Here is a 22064-nt window from a genome sequence, read left to right on the forward strand (position 1 = left end):
TATATTATATATTGCTTGCATATGCATTTCAGATTGCATGTTACTTGTTGTCATGTTGTTACTTTAAGAGTAGTGTCGCCCTGACGCACCGTTATGAATATGAATATGTTTAAGATTTACGGAAGTACCATAACTCCATTTTTTGTTACAGCAAAGAGTGATAAATGTAAATGTAAATGTATATGATTATGATTATGAACTACATTTACAGATGTACCACAGTTCCAAATTATTGTTACAGCAAAGGGTGATAAATGTAAATGTATATCATTATGAATGTGGATATGGATGCACATCATCACACTCACACAACAAAGGTGACATAAAACTATAAAAGGTTTCTCATTTTCAACCCTAACCCACACCAAAAAAATGACCACATCTATCTCAAACGCGTACCAAGCCACCAACATCCATCTCAATAACATAATTCCACTCGATTTCGTGTCAGTCCTGCAACTTCCTGAGTCCCACGTCTGGACAGATGATGATGACTCAGGTAAAGACCGTCGCACGTGTCTGGTGCGCCAGCCACGTGCGGTGGCAGCATCACCTCCAGTCATCGACCTGCAGGCCCCAGACGCAGTGGGGCTCGTGGGAGATGCATGCCGGACGTGGGGGGTGTTCCAGGTGACGAACCACGGGGTCCCTCATGACCTCTTGGAGGGCGTCGAGGACCATGTTCGGAGGCTCTTTGAGCTTCCGAACGACCAGAAGCTGAAGGCGCTCCGGGCCCCGAACGGGGTGACCGGGTACGGCGTGCCCCGGTTTTCTCCGTTCTTCCCAAAATTAATGTGGCATGAAGGCTTTACTATTGCGGGGTCGCCCATGGAGCATGCCAAGCTGCTTTGGCCCCATCACTATGAAGAGTTTTGGTATGTTCTTGCACTATTACTATATTTATATACTCTCTCCATCCCCAAAGAATATACACTTTGGGTCGCACGGATTTTAATGCAAAATTGAGAAAGTAAGAGAGAAGTAGAGAGAAAAAGTAATTAAAATATTGTTAGTGGAAAATGAGTCTCACCTCATAAAGTGAAAAGAGTTACAAATTGGAAAATGCATATTCTTGTGGGACGGACTAAAAAAGAAAGAGGGTATATTCTTGTGGGATGGAGAGAATATAATGTTTATTAAATTTTATACTAATTGGTGTTTCCAAAATTAACATTTTTCGCTTTATTAATATGCAGTTTCACACACTCATACAGAAAATTGTGTGTATTTCGTGTATTTTTTATGAACTGAGTAATGCCACAAAACCCATTAATACACTAATAAAATTACAAAGAAATGAAATTATTTCTTTGTAGTATTTTTTAAGTTAAATTTTGTTTTATTAATGGAGTGTTTGACTTAGAGTTTGCATCTAAATAAACGTAAATATGTGGGTGTTTTATTCAAATGCAACACAAATTAATTGGTGGTTTGATTGATGGATTGGATCTAAATGGGATCTTAATCATTGGTTCCGTCCCAAACTACTTGAGTCGTATTCCATTTTGAATTTTCCCAAGTTATTTGAATCATTTCTCTTTTTCTGAATAAAACAAAACATCTAATCCCACTTACTTTATTCTTTCTTTTATTTTACTAAACACAACTTTCTTCAATTCCGTGCCGGAAAAAAACATCTCAAGTAACATGGGACGGAAGGAGTATTTTTTAATCCTCGAAAATCGGAATTCACCAAATTACTATATGGTTTCCCTCGAAAATCGGAATTCACCAAATTACTATATGGTTTCCCTTCTTCCTGGAGTCACCTGTTATTGTTTGTAAGACTATACATTTGCGCATCTTTTAATTTAAAGATTTGATAGTATGTCAGAGTTTTATTTTTAAGAAATCGGAATATTTAATATATTCTATCCTTTTGTTAATAGAATCTTATTTTGCTTATTATTCTAACTGCTTTTCATTTTGTATGTGTTCTTCAAGAATCACACTACAAATATTTTAACTTTATGTACGACAAATATCACGTCCTTACCCCCATTGAAGGCTAGCCATATCATCATACATACCACTTTTCAAGTCCACTTTATAAAACTTTGGTTTTTTTTATGAAAAAGTGAATATATCTATAAAAGTCTAGCAACCCATAAAAGGCATGCTAAAATTGAAACAACTCATCCTAATTTTAGTTGTTGATATGAATTATTATCAAATAAAATTCAAGACTGAAATTCGTAGTTGTTTGTCAGTGATGCGATAGACGAGTACCAGAAGAAGATGAAATCACTAGCCTACAACATCTTGCTCGTCATGCTCAAGGCATTGGGAGTGGACGAAGAAGATCGTGAAAAGCTTTCATCATCATTTTTCAATCAATCAGATAGTGCATTGCAACTCAATTCGTACCCTAGTTGCCCAGACCCTAGCCAGGCGATGGGCCTAGCACCACACACCGATACATTACTAGTAACTATCTTGCATCATAACAATACCGATGGCCTCCAAATCATGCAAGAGGGGGTCGGATGGGTTCCAGTCCGACCCATCCCAGGAGCCCTAGTCGTCAACATTGGAGATCTCATGCACATTTTGTCCAACGCGACTTTCTACAATATGTACCATCGTGTTGTCCCAAATGAGACGAGCCATAGATTTACCATGGCATACTTCTATGGCCTTCCAGCTGATTCCGTGCTGGCCCCGCTGCCTAAGCTACCCGGGCCACCCCGGTTCCGGACCGTCACGGTTAAGGAGTACATCGGCCTCAAGAACAAGCATAATCAAAAAGCTCTTTCTTTTATTCAAATTTGATTATTAATTAATCATCTTGAAAAAGCTCTTTGCCAATTCGAAAAGATTCATTATGCATATGTTTTCTTTCCAACTCGTCCCATCCAAATGCATGGTTGATGGTTAGTTTATAGTTACTCCTCATTATTTATTGTGCGTTGGTGTGTTTTACAGTTTTAGTGTGCTTGTAAGAGTCTACGAGTTGCTCCTAGTCAAGCTATAGAGGGCTAATTTGTAATGCAAGTGTCATGTAAGGCTTTCTTTTGGGATTCCAAGGTTTAATATTTGTGGTATTAATTTTAATTGACTGACTTCATAATATACACACCAAATTTGCATGTGGCCATTATTGCTATGCACGCATGTTGTACATGATATGATACCAATTTATACATTCGCTATAAGGAATGAATTTAATCAATTTATACTATGCACATCACAACATGCAGAATTAATAAGAACATTTTAATTATAGTATATAGAAATCCATTAATCATCAACAACATATAACATCAACATCCAACAAAAATAGTACGATTTTCAACCATTTTGATTCTAAAAAAGCATTTGATTCGATTTCTTACTTTTTATGAAAAAAAAAAACACTATCAAAACAAATGAGTTTCGATGGAATCGAGTCCGATAAAGACCATCTTTGTGGAACAGTGAAGTCAGATGACACAGTACTCTTTCTGAAAAAAACCCACCAAATTTCTAGGAAGATTCCTTAGAGCATCCGCAATAGTGCTTAGGCCAGCAATAGGCCAGTCATTCTCTCCCCTGCCACGTCAGCAACACTAAAAAATCCACCTGCCACATCAGATTTAGGCCAGCCATAGGCCAGCCGCAATAAAAATAATTCAAAATATACTACATTTACGGAATTAAAATTACGATTAAAATATGGAATTAAATTTACGAGACATATACGGGAAAATTCATTAATTTTATTTAAATAAAAAAAAGTACATTAACTAAAAATCATAAAAATAACATAATAAAAAAAATCCGGGCTTCCACACACGAGCCACCTTGAATCTGTTATAGTTTGCCGCTAGCCGAACGGGGGTCTCGCTGTTTCTGTTTTAGGTCTTAATTTTGTATTGGGCTAGTTGTTGTTGTCCATCGCTAGATGTTGCTCTTGTACAGAAATTTAGAGATAGAGAAAATCGCGTTTATATAGTTTTTCAAAAATTAAAAAAACAGAATTAAATTTTTTTTGTAAAAGAATTAAAAAAAATTTAAAAAAAGAATTTAAAAAAAAAAACAAAATTCGGCGCTGGCCGATCGGGCCGCCACAATGGCGGCCAGCGCCGAGCGATCGGCCAGCTCACGCCGATCGGCTCGCCGATTTCGCGCTGGCCGACTCTAATGGTTCGGCTAGCCGATCGGCCAGCGCGACGAATCGGCTAGCCGGTCGCTAGCCGACCATTGCGGATGCTCTTAAAGCGATCTAGCATTCCAAAAGAAATAAGTAAATAAATGAGCGAATAACAACATTCCTACTGCATATATATATCAGTACAAAAAAAACAACATATACCGAGCACCAAATTAAAGTGCTAGGATAATAGACGAAGTGCTAGGAAAATCCCTACTATTCCGAGCACTTTTCCGAGCACCCACTGTGCTAGCTATTTGCTTCCTCGGATTTTTTTCCGAGCAAAATTCCGAGCATAACAACAGCCTCATATACCAAGCACAATTCCTAGCACTTGAATGTGCTTGGTTCAATCTTAAATGTAAACTCAGTATTTACATCAAATCTAAACCCAATTTATAATAAATATCATACTTACAATTTTAATTCAACCATTACATCAATCACAAACTCAAACTCAAAAGAATATTCTATAATAACTTATTTTCTATTATTAGCAAAAGCAAAAGAATAAAAATAAAAATCAATCACTTATAACAACATATTGTGAGTATGAATATGTGTGACAATCTTAAAGAGAACTAAAATCTGAAATCAAATGAAGTTTTTTATCAGCAACTACAAAAAAATAAGTTAAACTAAAATCATAATTTTTGTCAAACTTTTACTCAGTAACAGGCCATTATCTAAAATTTATAAAATAAAAAACATATTCCTTCTATCCCCAATAGTTTGTCTCACTTTGACCGGACACGAGTTTTAAGAAATGTAATGAAAAGTGAATTGAAAAAGTGAGTGGAATGTAGGTCCTACTTTTATTACTCGTTTTATAATAAAATGTGAATATGAATAAATTAGTGGAATATGCGGTCCACTGCCAAAAATGATGAAAAGTGAATTGAGACAAATTATGTGGGAACGATCGAAATGGAAAAATGGGATAAATTATTTGAAACGGAGTAAGCGTTATCTTTATATACAAACTAATTTATAACAGAGGACAAACAATGAGTGTGGAGACAGACTCGAAATCTGTTGAACTTGTTGACGAATAATTTCTATTCTGCCTCCGTTCTGTTGGGCTTTGGTGTAGTAATTCATTGGGCCCAATTATTTTGGTGTATATTGCATTTGTACAACAATTTTAATGGAATTATATATGATTCCTTAGACTTAATTACTAAGATACTTAAAATGTCCACATCAGTAACAGTGAGTTAAATTATACTCCATCTGTTCCCTTACAGTTTCCTTATAGTTGAAGCGAAACTTTTCGGTTTAGAGTTTAAGAAAGAGATATTGAGTGTGTTAAATAAATAGATAAAAAAGTAAGAGAGAGAAAAACGTAGAGAAAATAAAGTAGAAAGAGAATAAAGTAAGAAAGAGAAAAAAGTTACTACTATATATGAAAATGACTCAATTATGATAGAACTTTCCGAAATAAAATAATGACTTAACTACGAGGGACGGGAGGGAGTAGCACTAATACTGTGTTTGAGTGGAGAGTATAATTATCATCTACTACTATATGTGAAAAAAAAAATATATCCATTTAACCACGAATGTACACAAATAAAGAATGGTCAGTCATATTAAATTAATGCGTGCACAAAAAGTTTACAATGAATTCAAATTTAAATACATTTTGCAGAAATATCATAACTCCAACTCTGTTATAGCAAAGAATAATAATGTAAATGTCTCCAACTTTTTTATAGCAAAGAGTGATGAATGTAAATGTATATAATTATGAGTTATAGCAAAGAGTGATTAATGTGAATGTATATAATTGTGAATATGAATTACATTTACAGAAGTACCATAACTCCAATGTTTATTAACGCAGAGTGCGATAAATGTAAATGTATATGATTATGAATATGAAAATGAATTAGATTTACAGAAGTACCATAACTCTAATTTTTGTTACAACAAAGAGTGATAAATGTAAATGTATATGAATAAGAATATGTTTATGAAACTGATTTATATTTACAGAAGTACCATAACTCTTATTTTTGTTACAACAAAGAGCGATAAATATAAATGTATATGAATAAGAATACGTTTAAGATTTACAGAAGTACCATAACACCAAATTTTTGTTATAGCAAAGAGTGATAAATGTAAATGTATATGATTATGAATATATACTATATTTACAGAAGTATCAATACTCCAAATTTTTGTTATAGCAAAGAGTGATAAATGTAAATGTACATGATTATGAATATGAATATGAATATGAATGCGCATCATAACACACACACAACAATGTTGATATAAAACTATAAAAAGGTTTCTCATTTTCAACCCTAACCCACACCAAAAAAATGGCCACATCTATCTCAAACGCCTACGAAGACACCAACATCCATCCCAATAACACAACCCCACTCGATTTCGGGTCAGTCCTGCAACTTCCTGAGTCCCATGTCTGGACAGACGATGATGACTCAGGTAATAACCGTTGCACGTGTCTGGGGCGCCAGCCACGTGCGGTGGCAGCATCACCTCCAGTGGAAGCATCACCTCCGGTCATCGACCTGCAAGCCCCGGACGCAGTGGAGCTCGTGGGAGATGCGTGCCGGACGTGGGGGGTGTTCCAGGTGACGAACCACGGGGTCCCTTATGACCTCGTGGAGGACGTCGAGGAGCAAGCCCGGAGGCTCTTCGAGCTTCCAAACGACCAGAAGCTGAAGGTCCTCCGGGCCCCGAACGGGGTGACCGGGTACGGCGTGCCCCGGTTTTCTCCGTTCTACTCAAAATTAATGTGGCATGAAGGCTTTACTATTGCGGGGTCGCCCATGGAACATGCCAAGCTGCTTTGGCCCAATCACTATGAAGAGTTTTGGTATGTTCATGCACTATTACTACTATACTCCCTCCGCCCCGAGTATGAACTATTTTATTTTTCGTCCGTTCCTAAAGAGTACGAACTCTCTAATTTTAAAAAATTCAAACAACATACTACCCTTACACATCATTTTATTTACAACTTATACCATTATCATTAACACTTATACCAATATAATAATGTAGACTTCACTCTCCACTAACATTATTTCCAATGCTCTTTCTCTCTCTCTTACCTTTCTCTTTATTTATTAAAACTCGTGCCGAACTCAAAGTTCATACTTTTTGGGGACGGATGGAGTATTTAATTTTACACTATTTGGTGTTTCTAAAATTAACATTTTTCGCTTTATTAATATGCAGTTTCACACACTCATGCAGAAAATTGTGTGTGTTTGTGTGTATGTAGAGACAAGATTGGGTTCGGTTTTCATTACAAAATATTTTGTGTATTTTTATGAACTGGGTAATGCCGCAATACCCATACACTATTAAAATTACAAAGAAATACTCCCTCCGTCCCAGTTTTATAGTCACATTTTGCCATAAAAGTCCGTCCCACATTTATAGTCACATTTAGAATTTTCCATATTTGGACATAAAATTTTACCTCATTATTCACTAAAATTACACCCAAATGTCATTATCAACATAAAAATAAACCAAAACAAAAATAAAAAACCAAAAAGTCAACAAGGGATCCACCTTCAACCAACCCACTTCATTTATTACACACTCTTTCATCTCACTTCATTTATTACACACTCTACCATCTCATTCCTCCATCTCACTCTTCCATCTCACTCCATTTATTACACACTCCACTATCTCACTTCATTAATTACACACTCCACTAATTCCTTAAAACGTGTGCCCTAACTAAATGTGACTATAAATGTAGGAACAAGGAGTAAAATTATTTCTTTGTAGTATTTTTTAAAGTTAAATTTTGTTTAATTAATGGAGTGTTTGACGTAGAGTTTGCATCTAAATAAACGTAAATACGTGGGTGTTTTATTCAAATGCAACACAAAGTAATTGGTGGTTTGATTGATGGATTGGATCTAAATGGGATCTTAATCATTGGTATATCATATTTTTTAATCCTCGAAAATCGGAATTCACTAAATCACTAAATTGGTGGTTTCCCTTCTTCTTGGAGTCACCTGTTCTTGTGTATAAGATTATACATTTGAGCATCTTTTAATTTAAAAATTTGATAGTATGTCAGAGAATTTTATTTTTTAAGAAATCGGAATATTAATATATTCTCTCCTTTTGTTAATAGAATCTTATTTAGCTTATTATTCTAACTGCTTTTCATTTTGTCTGTGTTTTTCAAGAATCACACTACAAATATTTTAATTTTATGTACGACAAATATCACGTCCTTACCACCATTGAAGGCAGGCCATATCATCATACATGCCACTTTTCAAGTACAGTTTATAAAAATTTGTTTTTTTTTTTATGAAAAAGTGAATATATCTATAAAAGTCCAACCCATAAAAGGCATGCTACAATTGAAACAACAACTCATCCTAATTTTAGTTGTTGATATGAATTATTATCAAATAAAATTCAAGACTGAAATTCATAGTTGTTTGTCAGTGATGCGATGGACAAGTACCAGAAGAAGATGAAATCACTAGCCTACAACATCTTGATCGTCATGCTCAAGGCATTGGGAGTGGACGAAGAAGATCGTGAAAAACTTTCATCGTCATTTCTCTATCAATCAGAAGGTCCATTGCAACTCAATTCGTACCCTTGTTGCCCAAACGCTAGCCAGGCGATCGGCCTTGCACCACACACCGATTCATTACTAATAACTATCTTGCATCAAAACAATACCAATGGCCTCCAAGTCATGCAAGAGGGGGTCGGATGGGTTCCAATCCGACCCACCCCAGGAGCCCTAATCGTCAACATTGGCAACCTCATGCACATTTTGTCCAACGGCGTTTTCCACAATATGTTCCATCGTGTTGTTCCAAATGAGATGAGCCATAGATTTACAATGGGATACTTCTATGGCCCTCCAGCTGATGCCGTGCTGACCCCGCTGCCTAAGCTAGGGCCACCACGGTTCCGGGCCATCACATTTAAGGAGTACATCGGCCTCAAGAATAAGCATCTTGATAAAGCTCTTTCTTTTATTCAAATTTGATTATTAATTAATCATCTTGAAAAAGCTCTTTGCCAAATTCTAAAAGATTCATTATGTATATGTTTTCTTTGCAACTCGTCCCATCCAAATGCATGGTTGATGGTTAGTTTATAGTTATCCTCATTAGGTGTCTTATTTATTGTGCGTCGGTGTGTTTTACAGTTTTAGTGTGTTTGTAAGATTCTAAGAGTTGCTCCTAGTCAAGCTATAGAGGGCTAATGTAATGACCAAGCTCATTTCTTTGAAGATTTGTTGCAATGTATTGGTGTGATTTACTCTTTGCTAATTAATACAAACCAAATAGAAAAATTCATCCCAAAAAATTAACCTATTGCCATAGGAGAGGGAGTGAGAGAGCCTATTTTAGTCTATAAACTTCACAGTCCACACTGATTGCTTTTTTTCCTCAACGTGAGATATTAAATCCGTAACACTAACATTGTTTTAGAAAACTTGTAAGCTCTCAACATCTTACATGATCTCTGAACAATTTATAAGATATAATATGTCAATAGCTTATAAGTTTTTAAAGTGCCAGAATAATTTGCGTATAGTTGTTACCCACTTACAACTTTTTAAACAATTATTGTTTGGAGTTTATAAGCTGAGTCATAAAGCTCTGACTTCTCAAAAAACCTAGTATAATCTATTTTAAGGATTTTATAAACTTAGCCAATTACACTGTCAGGATTGTCGGCGTCAGCAGCATTAGTTTGATATTATCCGATTTGGGTCTAGTCCGCACGGATTTGTTTTTGGGTCACACCCAAAAGGCCTCAAACTATAATTGGGGTTGGACATGGGTTATATAAACCTTCCAACTTTCCTCAGATTTTCGATGTGGGATAACCTCCCCCTCAAACCGAGACCACATCGAGACACATTACGGGCTCGACTCAGACTTGTCAGGATCGTCGGCCCCACTCGAACATGGGTCTCTCAGGCCAGACCCGACGCCAACCTGGCTCTGATACCAGTTTGTTGTGACAGAAAGAGCAATTGTGTAATTGAGATAAACAGAAACGTAAAGACACACAGAATTGACGTGGTTCACCAGCGTTGCGTTGGATACGACTACAGGCATAAACGGAGAACGGATATCATTCAGAGTGTTTTCAGATTGTGGCTACAGATTTCAGATTACAAAATTATGTGCCATACTCCCATATATATAGACATACATGAGATCCTATCCCAATTCGAAAACATAATCATATCCAAATTCGGAAACATATTCTATACAGATTCAAGGCATAATAAAACACACCGAATAAATTTATAACCCTAAACTACTTATTAATCGTTTTAAGGAGTATTACATTAAAATTATACTAGCTTTATAGTAATTTAATTATAATATATTTTAGAGGGGTTATTAGCTCAGTCAAATACTTTAATCCATTCATAGAATTCAACTTCAAGCTTTCCAAGAATAAAGTGCAAGTTTTTGCAATAGTTATATAAAGTGAAACTTTTTAGTAGAGAACAACATGTTTAAATAATTATCCATGCAAAATGAGGACACGTTTTTAGAAATAGTAAATCTACATCACCAAATTTTGTACCGAAAAATAGTTTAACAGGAGCCTAAGTCATACTGCTAATTACCCTACTGGCCTACTCCCAACTAAAAGGAAACACTTTCAAGTTCCTTTTCTTTTAATCTTATTTTATCTTTATACCTGTTTATTGTTGTCAGCAACTAAATCATACTCCTGTGGCTTTGTTCCTATATGTACATATCTTCATTATCGACGAAAATACGAAACACAATTGCCGAACAAAAAGTAGAAATAGTAAAACAGAGATATATGAGACATAATTGTGTTACATTATGAAGAGAGTCAAAATCAATCCTCGACTAAAATGCAACAGAAAACCGAAATCATGAGGTGTGTATCCATATTAATACTCCCTCTATCCCAAGATAAGCGAAGCACTTCTTTTGGGCGGGATTTAAAGAATTGATATTTAAATAATTAAGTGGGGAAAGTAAAGTATGAGAGAGAGAAAAGTAGAGGAGTGAAAAGAGAATAAAGCAGGTGGGGAATAAAATAAGAAAAATAATATATTTGCTAAAAAGAGAAATAACTTACGTATAATAGGACATCCCAAAAATAAATACAACTCGATTATCTTGGACACGGAAGGACTTTACAAAAAAAATTTCATAATCTTACTTTAGAAAAACTTTTCAAAGGCCTTGGACTTAATAAAATTGACTTAATCATCCCATAAAGTTGGTTCCAATTTAATCTGATATAGATTTTAAAAATTTGTTTAACTTTGTATATAAAGGTATGTAGTGGAATAAGGATCCACAAAGAGAAGACTGATGTGTATATTTAATGTCTATTTTTTAAAAGATTTTAATTGGGAAAACCTTTGTGAGGAGACTGGGCACCAACTTCGATGTTACGTTGGATTGGGATGACGTCAGGAATATATATGTATTTTCATAAAAAAGTGCTTCCTTCGTCACGGCTAAGATGACACATTTCTTAGGCGGCACAAGATTTTAAGAGTTATTAGTTAAAATATTTAATTCTAGAGAGAAAAAATGGATGTAAGTAGTAAAGTATAGTGATAAAAAAAGATGAATATTTTAATAGGAGGGAGAAAAAGTTATGTGAGAAAAAGTAAATGTGTCATCTTAGTTGGGAAAGACTAAAAAGAAAATCGTAGGGTTGTCGAAACGGGTAGCGGGTATCGGGTAATTTCCTACCCGACCTGATACCCGGCGGGTATTGGATACCCGCTACCCGATGAAAACGGGAAACGGGTCGGGATCGGGTATCCATACTTTGGAATTTGCGGGTATCGGGTATACCCGATACCCGAACGGGTTACCCGTTAGTCCCGACAATTACCCGATTGTTTATAATAAAATTTTAAATATGCGCTCACAACATTATTATTTTTTTCTTTTTTCCCTTTTTTAATGAGTTAAGTTTGTTTAACTTTTAATCTTTTAATTATAGTAACACATACACACAGTAATATACTAACATAATTTTCATAATCTTATTTTCATATATTATTATGTACTAATTCAGTAACATACTAACATATACATATATTGTATATTATGTAGAACAGGGTTTACTTTGGACATACATGTGTTGCATATGTCGTGTGTGAGTGTATATGAATGATTGAAAACTTATTACTCATGTTAGGACTACGTATTTTTTATTTGTTTTTAAAATGAATCCATCTAAATCAAATACTTACGAATGATGATCAACAATTGTGCATATTATGAATGTATTTAGTTTCGAAACATCTTGAGCTGGCAGTATATTATGGAGTAAAATATACAAATAACAACAATAATAAGATTTAAAAAAAAAAACAAAAAAAATGGTCGGGTCGGGTACCCGCGGCGTTGGGTGCGGGATACCCGACTCGGGTATCGGGTAATACCCGACACAGTGCGGGACGGGTATCGGGACTGCCTTTGGGGCCGAAATCGGGTGCGGGTACCCGCGGGTACCCGTTTCGACACCCCTAGAAAATCGTATCAAAGTAAACGTGTCATTGAGACAAACTAAAAAAAACGTATCATCTTAAACGGGACGGAGGGAATAAATAATAGTGCGCGCCGTCGTCATCAAGCCATAACACCGTGCAGAAAACACACTGCTGAGGGAGAAAAACAGTTTGCAGCTGCCATGGCTCTCCGGCGCCTTTCCTCCATGCGTTCTCTCTATCCCGTTACATGGTTTTCAACTTGAAATTGTTGTGGCCAGTGGATAAATCAATTGAATGCGCCACTGGAAGAGGTGGATCCGGAGGCCGCGGACATCATTGAGCTTGAGAAGGCCAGGCGATGGAAGGTATACGTTTTTTTCAATGTGTATGTATGTTGAATAGATTCGTGTTTCTTATTGAATTGGTTTGCTGAGCTCTGATTTGGCGGCATTTGGGGAAGATATGTGGTTTTGATTGTTGAGTTGAGTGTGAATTTAGGGCTTGGAGCTTATACCATCAGAGAACTTCACTTTGCTATCTGTAATGCAAGCTGTTGGATCAGTTATGACTAACATATACAGCGAGGGATACCCTGGTGCGAGATATTATGGAGGCAATGAGTATGCTGACGGTTATCCTCTGTTCCATGCTCTTCGATTTTATGTTTTGTCGTTCATCTTTCACTGTGTGAGGATATTTGCAGTTTTGAATAGCACATTGCATTCTGATTTTGTTACTCTCAGACTGCTATATTTAAAAATTTGTTGGTTAGATACTGATAACAGGGAAACTCAATGGTTACAGTTTGGAAAAGGATCTATATTAGTCACATTAACCACTGGCTCTCATGAATAATGAGAACCATTCCATCTGAAGAATAACCTGGAATTTCTCTTAAAAGTAACTCTGAGCTCGAAATAGAGGTGTGATACTTGATTTTCAGCTGCATTTGAGGGCAACACTGCTAAGATTCTTTAAACCGTTTTCAATTCTACATAATGTGTTTTAAATATTGATAGTCTTAACCTTCCTGTGTTAAGGTACATTGACATGGCAGAGAGATTGTGTCAGAAGCGTGCGCTAGAAACCTTCCAACTGGATCCTGAAAAATGGGGAGGTAAGCAGTTTTTGTATGGTCCTATCTAGGATTCCCCACACCAATGAGGAATAAAATTTGTTGAAACTATAAATGACCAATGATGCATGTTGATAATCTGGAAACGTTATGCTGATTCAAACATCTGCACCAGCTGCTCTCTGATCACATATCCACTTATTTGACTTGACTGATTAGTGATTACTTTTAACAAGCCTTTCCATCATGTTGGAAACTAATGAGACTAATCCTGCTTCTGGAATGGAATGGGCTTTACATAGGTTTTTTATTTGTTAACATTATAAACTAGACATCAAGACTGCTACGCTTTATCTTTGCAGTGAATGTGCAGTCCCTTTCTGGATCCCCTTCTAATTTCAAGTTTATACTGCTTTATTAAAACCTCATGAGAGGATAATGGCACTTGATCTTCCTCACGGTGGTCATTTGTCACATGGTTATCAGGTACTTCCAAGTTCGTAAAGTTCCATTTTTTCGTTCTTCCATCTTTAGATCCACTAATGCTCCTTTGAATTGTTGGAATACAGACTGACGCAAAGAAGATTAGTGCTGTGTCCATATTTTTTGAGACAATGCCTTACAGACTAGATGAAAGCACTGGCTATGTTGACTATGGCCAGGTACCTGATATTAATTTTCTTAGAAGTCTTCTAAGTTTTGAGAGAAACCTTATCAATGTTTCCATCATTCAGTCACAACTTCTGTTTATGCTATATTAAAATTTTAAAAATATATGAACTCAGAAGTCAGAACTCCTGAAGCTAGGTGGTGTCATATGAATGGCACCTAGAGGCCAGAGCCAGGCAAATACTATTTTCGATTAGGAAAAAGGATGTGTTTCCCGACTTCAGTGCAAAGTGGATAAATTATGTCCTTACATAATATAAAAAAGAAAACAAAAGGAAGGATTCAGCATAGCATACATAGCTGTACACCATCCTGTTTGTGCATTATAAACCAAATAGGATGTTCTACAGAAACCTTCATGTGTTACTATGAAGCCATATTAACAACCATGCCGATATCCTAATAGTTTAGTCTATCATTATAAATACTTTACAGTGCAGTATGTCCTTACTCGAAACTATTGTTTCTCATCTTTGTGGAACTTCTGCTTCCAAAGTGTGCGTAATGAAATAAAGCAGTTTCTGCGGTAGTTTTTTATTGTAGACAATCCATATTTCTAAATTTGAGTTCTACCTGACAGTTGAGGTGTGATTATGAGGATAAAATCAATCAAGCTGTATTTCCTGGGCTTCAAGGTGGACCGTACAATCATACCATATCTGGCTTAGCAGTTGCACTAAAACAGGCAAGTATACTAGTGACTACTCCTTGCAAATATAATTTGATCCTTGCTGATTTTATTATTCTGAAATGCAGGCCATGACACCCGAATACAGAGCTTATCAAGAGCAAGTTCTAAGTAACTGCTCAAAGTTTGCTGAGGTAACACTTCTGCGCAAGAAAGTTATGTTGGATACAACAGAGCCTGTCAACATATTTTTATTAGTTCTAAACTAGTAGCATTTTGTGTCTATCACATTAAAATACCCTATTTGCAGGCATTGATAGAGAAATATCAGGTGGAACTGAGAACCATCTTGTCTTGGTGAATTTAAGAGACAAGGTATACCACATTTGCATTTGCACTTCATTGTCCACTTTCTTTAGACCAATATAAATGTTAAGTAAGGGCACTTTTTAATTTTCGACGGCATTGACCTCTCCTACCGGATCCAGGTGGGGTCGGAGGGTCGATGACCCCACCACCGGCCCTGAGGGCTGGAAAAATCCATTTAACCAGCCTTTGGAGCTGCCGCAGACCCGCTGTGGTACCTATGCCCCAATCTTTCGGGGTTGGGGTCCACTAGTGTGTTTTTTTTTTGTTTGTTTTCAGTGTGTCTTACTTCATGAGTTTCGTTTCATGGATATGTCACTGCCGACCGATGTCTAGCTAGGAGGATAATCATTAATCAGAAACTCTAGATCATCACTAACAATTTTTATAAACAGAAAATCAATATTTTTACGTAAGAGATTTAAATCTTTAATCTCTTGGATAAATATGATTTAATTTTCATAGTTTAGCGATTGATATTTTAAGAGAGATTGAAATTGAAATCTAAAAATGTTGGATAATCATATATGATTTGATTTTATATTTAATTTATGTTTATCCAAAATAGAATTAGGTTATATTAGGTGAAAAAAAGAAAAAAGTAAAGAGTATCATGGCAAAAAGTAATTTTCCTCAATAAATATATAAAAGAAATAAGCGCAGAACCGGATTGGGAGTGATAAAATCGCATATATATGAATCTTCACATGCGGAAAACTATGAATCGAAAATAAACAATTAGCATATAAGTTTAAAGCACTATAAATATAGCATCACAAATAACAAAATTTTTATCACAAATCTCTTTTTTCCTCATCAAAAAAATATATTTACTTTACACGGATTGGAGGCGCGCGAGATTCCCTTTGCCATCATGAGCAGCTGCCGAAGCAATACAACACCGGAGTCGGAGTGGAGCTGGGCCGAAGACAAGATCTTTGAGGGCGCCCTGGTGACGTTCTCGGAGGATTCACCGGACAGGTGGGAAAATATAGCGGCATTGTTGCCTGGAAGATCGTCGACCGATGTATTTGCACATTACAAAATATTGCTGGAAGACTTGGCGAACATAGAAGTTGGCTTTGTCGAAATTCCGCACTATACCGAGCACTATCCCGAGCTACATGATTTAGACATGGATAAACTTAAAATTAATTAGGCTTTCTTTCTACAAATTATGGATTGATTTCTTATTCTAATTATTTTGAGTTTATTACTTGTTAAATTGGTTTTTCATAATCTTTCTTTCTTCCTTCCCCTTTAGTTCATTTGGTTTAGTACTTCATTCCCTCGTAGTTCAGTCATTTTTTCATTTAAAAAAGTTCCTTTATAGTTGAGTCATTTCCATATATAGTAATACTTTTCTCACTCTTATTTTACTCTCTCTTACTTTATTCGCTCTACTTTATTCACTTTCTACTTTATTTTGTCTATTTTTTATTCTCTCTTTATTAGAAATGAGTCATTCACCCCTTAAAAGCCGTTATAAGAGTTGGGGAGGGTTTCCACACTTATATAGACAAACTAGGATCATTACAAAATCGATGTGTGACAAGATTTGAAGAGTTTTAACACTCTTACTTTTCAATCTATTTATTTAATACACTCAATATTTATCTCTTAAACTTCACGTCGAAAAGTTCTGCCTCAACTATGAAAGGAACGGAGGCTAGGGAGTACCTTTATTATTGACTGATGGCATTAGGACATTTATAAATAATATTTTTGTTGATAAATTATAATTGGAAATAAAAAATTTCAAAAAAAAATATAAATAAAAAAATTTCACAAAAAAATATTCAGTGGTAAAACATGCTTAATGTATTAAAATATGTTTATATTTCATTTTAATTTTATAAATATTAAATTAAAATTTATAACATGTCAATATAGTATTATTATAACTTCATTCAAAAACTCAATATTTATTAAATATTATTCTTATCGATAGAAAGCAATACTTTTTATTTTCACACTAGTACTTAATTATATTTGTGTTTATGCTTGATAAATTATTGATATATTTAAATTTTTTGTACAATTTCTCTATTCTAAATAAAAGGCCAATAGAAGTAGATTGATGACAATCAACCTCTGAGACAGAACAATTAAACGAAAATTTCAAAGGAACACTAATTTATTCAATACTAAAACCTTACTCTAAAACTAATGACTATTCTCACTATTTATAAGTGGTCCAAAAACCCCTAGAATATGTTGAAAGAAAAACTTGATAGGAAACAATTCAAAATAAAAATAAATAAAATTTAAAAGTACTGTTTTACCCTTCAAACAATCTCGAAATCCATCATTAATCATGGCAACGGCAATGTGTATTGGCCGTTTCACAGTGGATCACATAAATTAATTTTAATATTTAGCCTTTATATGATTAGTCTGATGAACTCAACCAAATATCAAATACCGTTTAGAGTTAGAATTAGATTCGTCACGTGTCAAACTTAAAATCCGTAGCTATCCAATGATTATTGATTATGGATTAATGTTCAATGTTTGACTATTATATAACGGAATAAACTATGACGAGAATTGGATTGGTACGTAGCGCAGTAAAATCGCAGCAAGTACAAAACATTAAAAAAAGGATCAAACCCGATTCTCAAAAGTCAAATCTATCCAACAACAATTAATTAATTAATAAAATAAAAGACGACATCCAAAAATATTTAGTAATAATCCGTTATAACACAAATCCTACAATATCTGGATTTGCTTATTTTATCTGCCTTTACTCATATTTTAGTTCTCCTATTCCAATTCGGTTATAGCAAGCACTATAAATAGTTAACTACAGCCTTCACAACAATCATTAGTTTCAACAACATTCCTTACATAAAAAAAAATCATCTTTTTCTCTCATCAAAATAATTTTTCTTACATGGATTGGAACCGAGATTCCATCCCCGCCAACATGAACACGGAGGCGGAGGCGGAGTGGAGCTGGGACGAGGATAAGACCTTCGAGAACGCACTAGTAACGTTCCCGGAGCATTCCCCGGACCGGTGGGAAAATATCGCGAGACTGTTTCCCGAAAAATCGTTGGATGATATATTAGTGCATTACGAGATATTGGTGGCGGACGTCGCGGCTATAGAAGCTGGCGATGTTGAAATTCCGGACTATCCTGATTTTCCGGAAGCTGGTCCAAGCCGGTCGAACCGCAGCCTATGCGAGCGGAACAAAGGCGAGTCTTGGAGTGTCGAAGAACACAAGTACGTTAAGATATCCACTTTCTATATTTAGACCTTCGCTGTCTTGATTAGAATATTTAATTATGTTTTTATCTATTTTATTATATTTAATAAATTCACCTAAAATCTCGTGTCATTCTGGTTATTTGGTTGTCAGATGTTTTCTGCAAGGGGTTGAGGAGTTCGGGGTGAGCGACTGGAGGAATATTAGCAGGCATTATTTGAAGGGGCGGTCGCCGGCTCAAGTGTCGAGCCATGCTCAGAAGTTCTCCATCCGTCAAGCGGCGAAGAAGAAGGATGGAATGAGAGCTAGCATTCACGATCTCACCACTGTAGAAGAATGTGATGCTATACTAAAAGGAAAAATGAAGTTGAGCGATGCTACTACTGCAATGGCTGTTACTGATGATTCTAATGTATTTGTTACTGATGCTTTTGCTACACCTTCACCAAGCTCCATCAGTGCTTCTCCTTTCTCTCAAGGAAGGTCGAACGATGCTGCTATTGCTACTGCTAATGTTGTTAATGATGCCGATGCTTATTCTTTCTTCTCTCAAGGAAGATCGAACGATTTTTCTACTGCTGCTGCTACTGCAATCGCCATACCTGATGTTTATGCCAGACCTTCATCAAGCTTCATCAATTTCGATGATTCTTATTTCTCTCAAGGAAGATCGAACGATGATGCTTCTAGTATTGCTGATGCTTATGCTAGATCTTCACCGAGCATGAACACTTACGATGCTTCTGGTTTATCTCAAGGAAGATCGAACGATGATGCTTATACTGCTACTGCTGTTGCTGATGCTTATGCTAGAGCTTCAGTACCAAACTCGATCATTTTTGATGATGATGCTGCCTCACAAGGAAGAGGACAGGGATCTTCACCATTCAATTTTAAATGATTTGGTATTTCTATGTTTTTTAGGGTTTAGCTAGGTTCTTGCTCCAATACTTTCTTATATTTCTTGTGTCTTTATTTTATGTAGTGTTATTACGTAGGAATAACTATTGTTTGTCTATTATAAATTGTTTTATGAATTGCTTATTCTTCACAAATTATTATTCAATATTCAATTTTCCATATCTAATTTCAGACTCCATCTATTATTTGTCCAGGGATTTTACATTCGATATTACATATCCATTAATTAAAGCTTGTTGCTAGAGTTCACATTCGATATTACATGTCCATTAACTGTACCGTCATTTTTAGGATAAAATAAATATTGTAATTCATAATGTTTAGGATTTGAAACTTATTAAATATCCATTAATGTTACTCCCTCCGTCCCAGATTTGTCGTAACATTTTGCCATAAAAGCCCATCCCACATTTAGAGTAACATTTAGAATTTACCATATTTGCACATAAAATTTTACCTCATTATTCACTAAAATTACACCCAAATGCCATTATCTATATTAAAATAAATCAAAACAAAAATAAAAACCAAAAAGTCAAAGAGGGACCCACCTTCAACCAACTCACTTCATTTATTACACATTCTATCATCTCACTTCATCATCTCATTTCACCATCTCATTTCATTTATTACACACTCCACCTCTCACTTCATTAATTACACACTCCACTAATTCCTTAAAACTCGTGCCATAACTAAATGTTACTACAAATGTGGGACGGAGGGAGTAGTTGCTAAATCGTATAATTGTCATATAATCCATAATGTTCTTCGCCAAATCATATTCTTATGGTCATATTCAAGACGAAAGTAGACTTTCATCTTAAATTCTATTTGCATATGAAAAACTAACACAACTCAATTTTTAATACACCAATGAAAAAAAATTGTTTAAGAAAAAAAAATCTCAATTAAAATAAAAAACAAAAAAGTAAAATACCCAAAAAAAACGAGGAAGAGGAAGAATTAGTTAATGCAGGATGGAGGGAGTAGTTTGCAATTCATCATAACCACGTGACAAAATTATCACACGAAAATCTCAAAGAAACCCTAATTTATTTATTCAATATTAAAATCTGACTTAAAAAACAACTATTCCACTATTTATAAGTGGTCCAAAAACCTTAGAAATATGAAAGGAAACAATTGAAATTGAAATTGAAATTAAAATAAAATTTAAAAAGCATTGTTTCGCCCTACATATACTATCTCGGATGCCCGAAACCCATCATTCATCAAATTTGAGAACAATCCGACACATTTGACGTCTTCGTCGTGCCCGAAACCCATCATTCATCAAATTTGAGGACAATCCGACACATTTGACGTCTTCGTCATTTTTACCGCTCTCGCTATCAACGTCTTGGACTGTATCACAAAGCACATAAGATAATTTTACTCCACTCGTCCCACTTTAGGAGTCCCGTTGAGTTCGGCACGGGTTTAAGAAATGTAAAGGAAAGTTGGTGAAAAAAATAGTGTAATGTGGGTCCTACGTACTTTTTTATATTAGTTTTATAATAAAATGTGAGTGAAAAAAGGTTATTGGAATCTGGGCCTTAGTACCCATATATGGGATATTTCAATTGAGACTCCTAAAGTGGGACACCTAAAATGGTTAACCGGACTCCTAAAATGGGACGAAGGGAGACGTATTTATCCTTTAGCTAGCATGATTAGTCTTATGAACTAAACCAAACCCCGTTTAGAGTTAGAATCAGATTTGTCACCTATCAAATTTATATCCTCTAGCTATCCAATGATTATTGGTTATGCATTAACGTTTTAATGTTGGACTTAAGTCCTCTTTACTTAAATATGTACAAATAAACTATGAAAAGAATTGGATTAGTAGCGGTAAAATCGCATACGAATAAAAAAATAATTAATCAATCCTAATCTCAAAATAACTCACTAAATAAAACATTAAAATAATCCAAATCTATCCATCAACAATTAATTAATTAATAAAACAAAAGACAGACATCCAAAAATATTTAGTAATCCGTTATAACACAAATCCTATAATATTTGGATTTGCTTATTTTATCTGCCTTTACTCATATTTTACTTCTCCTATTCCAATTAGGTTATAGCAAGCACTATAAATAGTTAACTACAGCCTTCACAACAATCATTAGTTTCAACAACAATTCTTACATAAAATAAATCCTCTTTTTCTCTCATCAAAATAATTTTTCTTACATGGATTGGAACCGAGATTCCATCCCCGCCAACATGAACACGGAGGCGGAGGCGGAGTGGAGCTGGGACGAGGATAAGACCTTCGAGAACGCACTAGTAACGTTCCCGGAGCATTCCCCGGACCGGTGGGAAAATATCGCGAGACTGTTTCCCGAAAAATCGTTGGATGATATATTAGTGCATTACGAGATATTGGTGGCGGACGTCGCGGCTATAGAAGCTGGCGATGTCGAAATTCCAGACTATCCTGATTTTCCGGAAGCTGGTCCAAGCCGGTCGAACCGCAGCCTGTGCGAGAGGAAGAAAGGCGAGTCTTGGTCAGTCGAAGAACACAAGTATGTTATAAGATAT

At 35.4% G+C, this 22064-nt stretch overlaps 2 protein-coding genes and 1 pseudogene across 5 annotated transcripts; all 3 read left to right on the forward strand.

Annotated features, from left to right (window-relative positions):
- The first annotated feature begins 372 nt into the window (after positions 1–372).
- On the forward strand, positions 373–2772 carry LOC125207761 (gibberellin 3-beta-dioxygenase 1-like). Its single transcript, XM_048107242.1, has 2 exons — positions 373–875; positions 2211–2772. Exons 1-2 carry the CDS (start codon positions 373–375, stop codon positions 2770–2772), a joined length of 1065 nt encoding a protein of 354 aa, XP_047963199.1.
- Positions 2773–6465: 3693 nt separating this feature from the next.
- Positions 6466–9158, forward strand: LOC125209875 (gibberellin 3-beta-dioxygenase 1-like). Of its 3 annotated transcripts, none has more exons than XM_089063726.1 (3): positions 6466–6610; positions 6653–6986; positions 8600–9158. In XM_089063726.1, exons 1-3 carry the CDS (start codon positions 6466–6468, stop codon positions 9156–9158), a joined length of 1038 nt encoding a protein of 345 aa, XP_088919852.1. The 3 variants fall into 3 exon arrangements, with proteins under 3 accessions (XP_088919852.1, XP_047965412.1, XP_088919851.1); XM_048109455.1 differs by having other exon boundaries at positions 6466–6592; positions 6641–6986; XM_089063725.1 differs by having other exon boundaries at positions 6466–6986.
- Positions 9159–12901: 3743 nt separating this feature from the next.
- LOC125199461 (serine hydroxymethyltransferase 2, mitochondrial-like) lies at positions 12902–15459 on the forward strand (annotated as a pseudogene). The gene is made up of 8 exons (XR_016135598.1): positions 12902–12997; positions 13131–13252; positions 13673–13749; positions 14070–14193; positions 14277–14369; positions 14957–15061; positions 15133–15198; positions 15315–15459. The product of XR_016135598.1 is annotated as a serine hydroxymethyltransferase 2, mitochondrial-like (transcript).
- Positions 15460–22064: the final 6605 nt, after the last annotated feature.

This window comes from Salvia hispanica, chromosome 2 (genome assembly GCF_029641045.1).
Source record: "Salvia hispanica isolate PSC_SH4W2 chromosome 2, Shi_PSC_v1, whole genome shotgun sequence".
NCBI lineage: Eukaryota > Viridiplantae > Streptophyta > Magnoliopsida > Lamiales > Lamiaceae > Salvia > Salvia hispanica.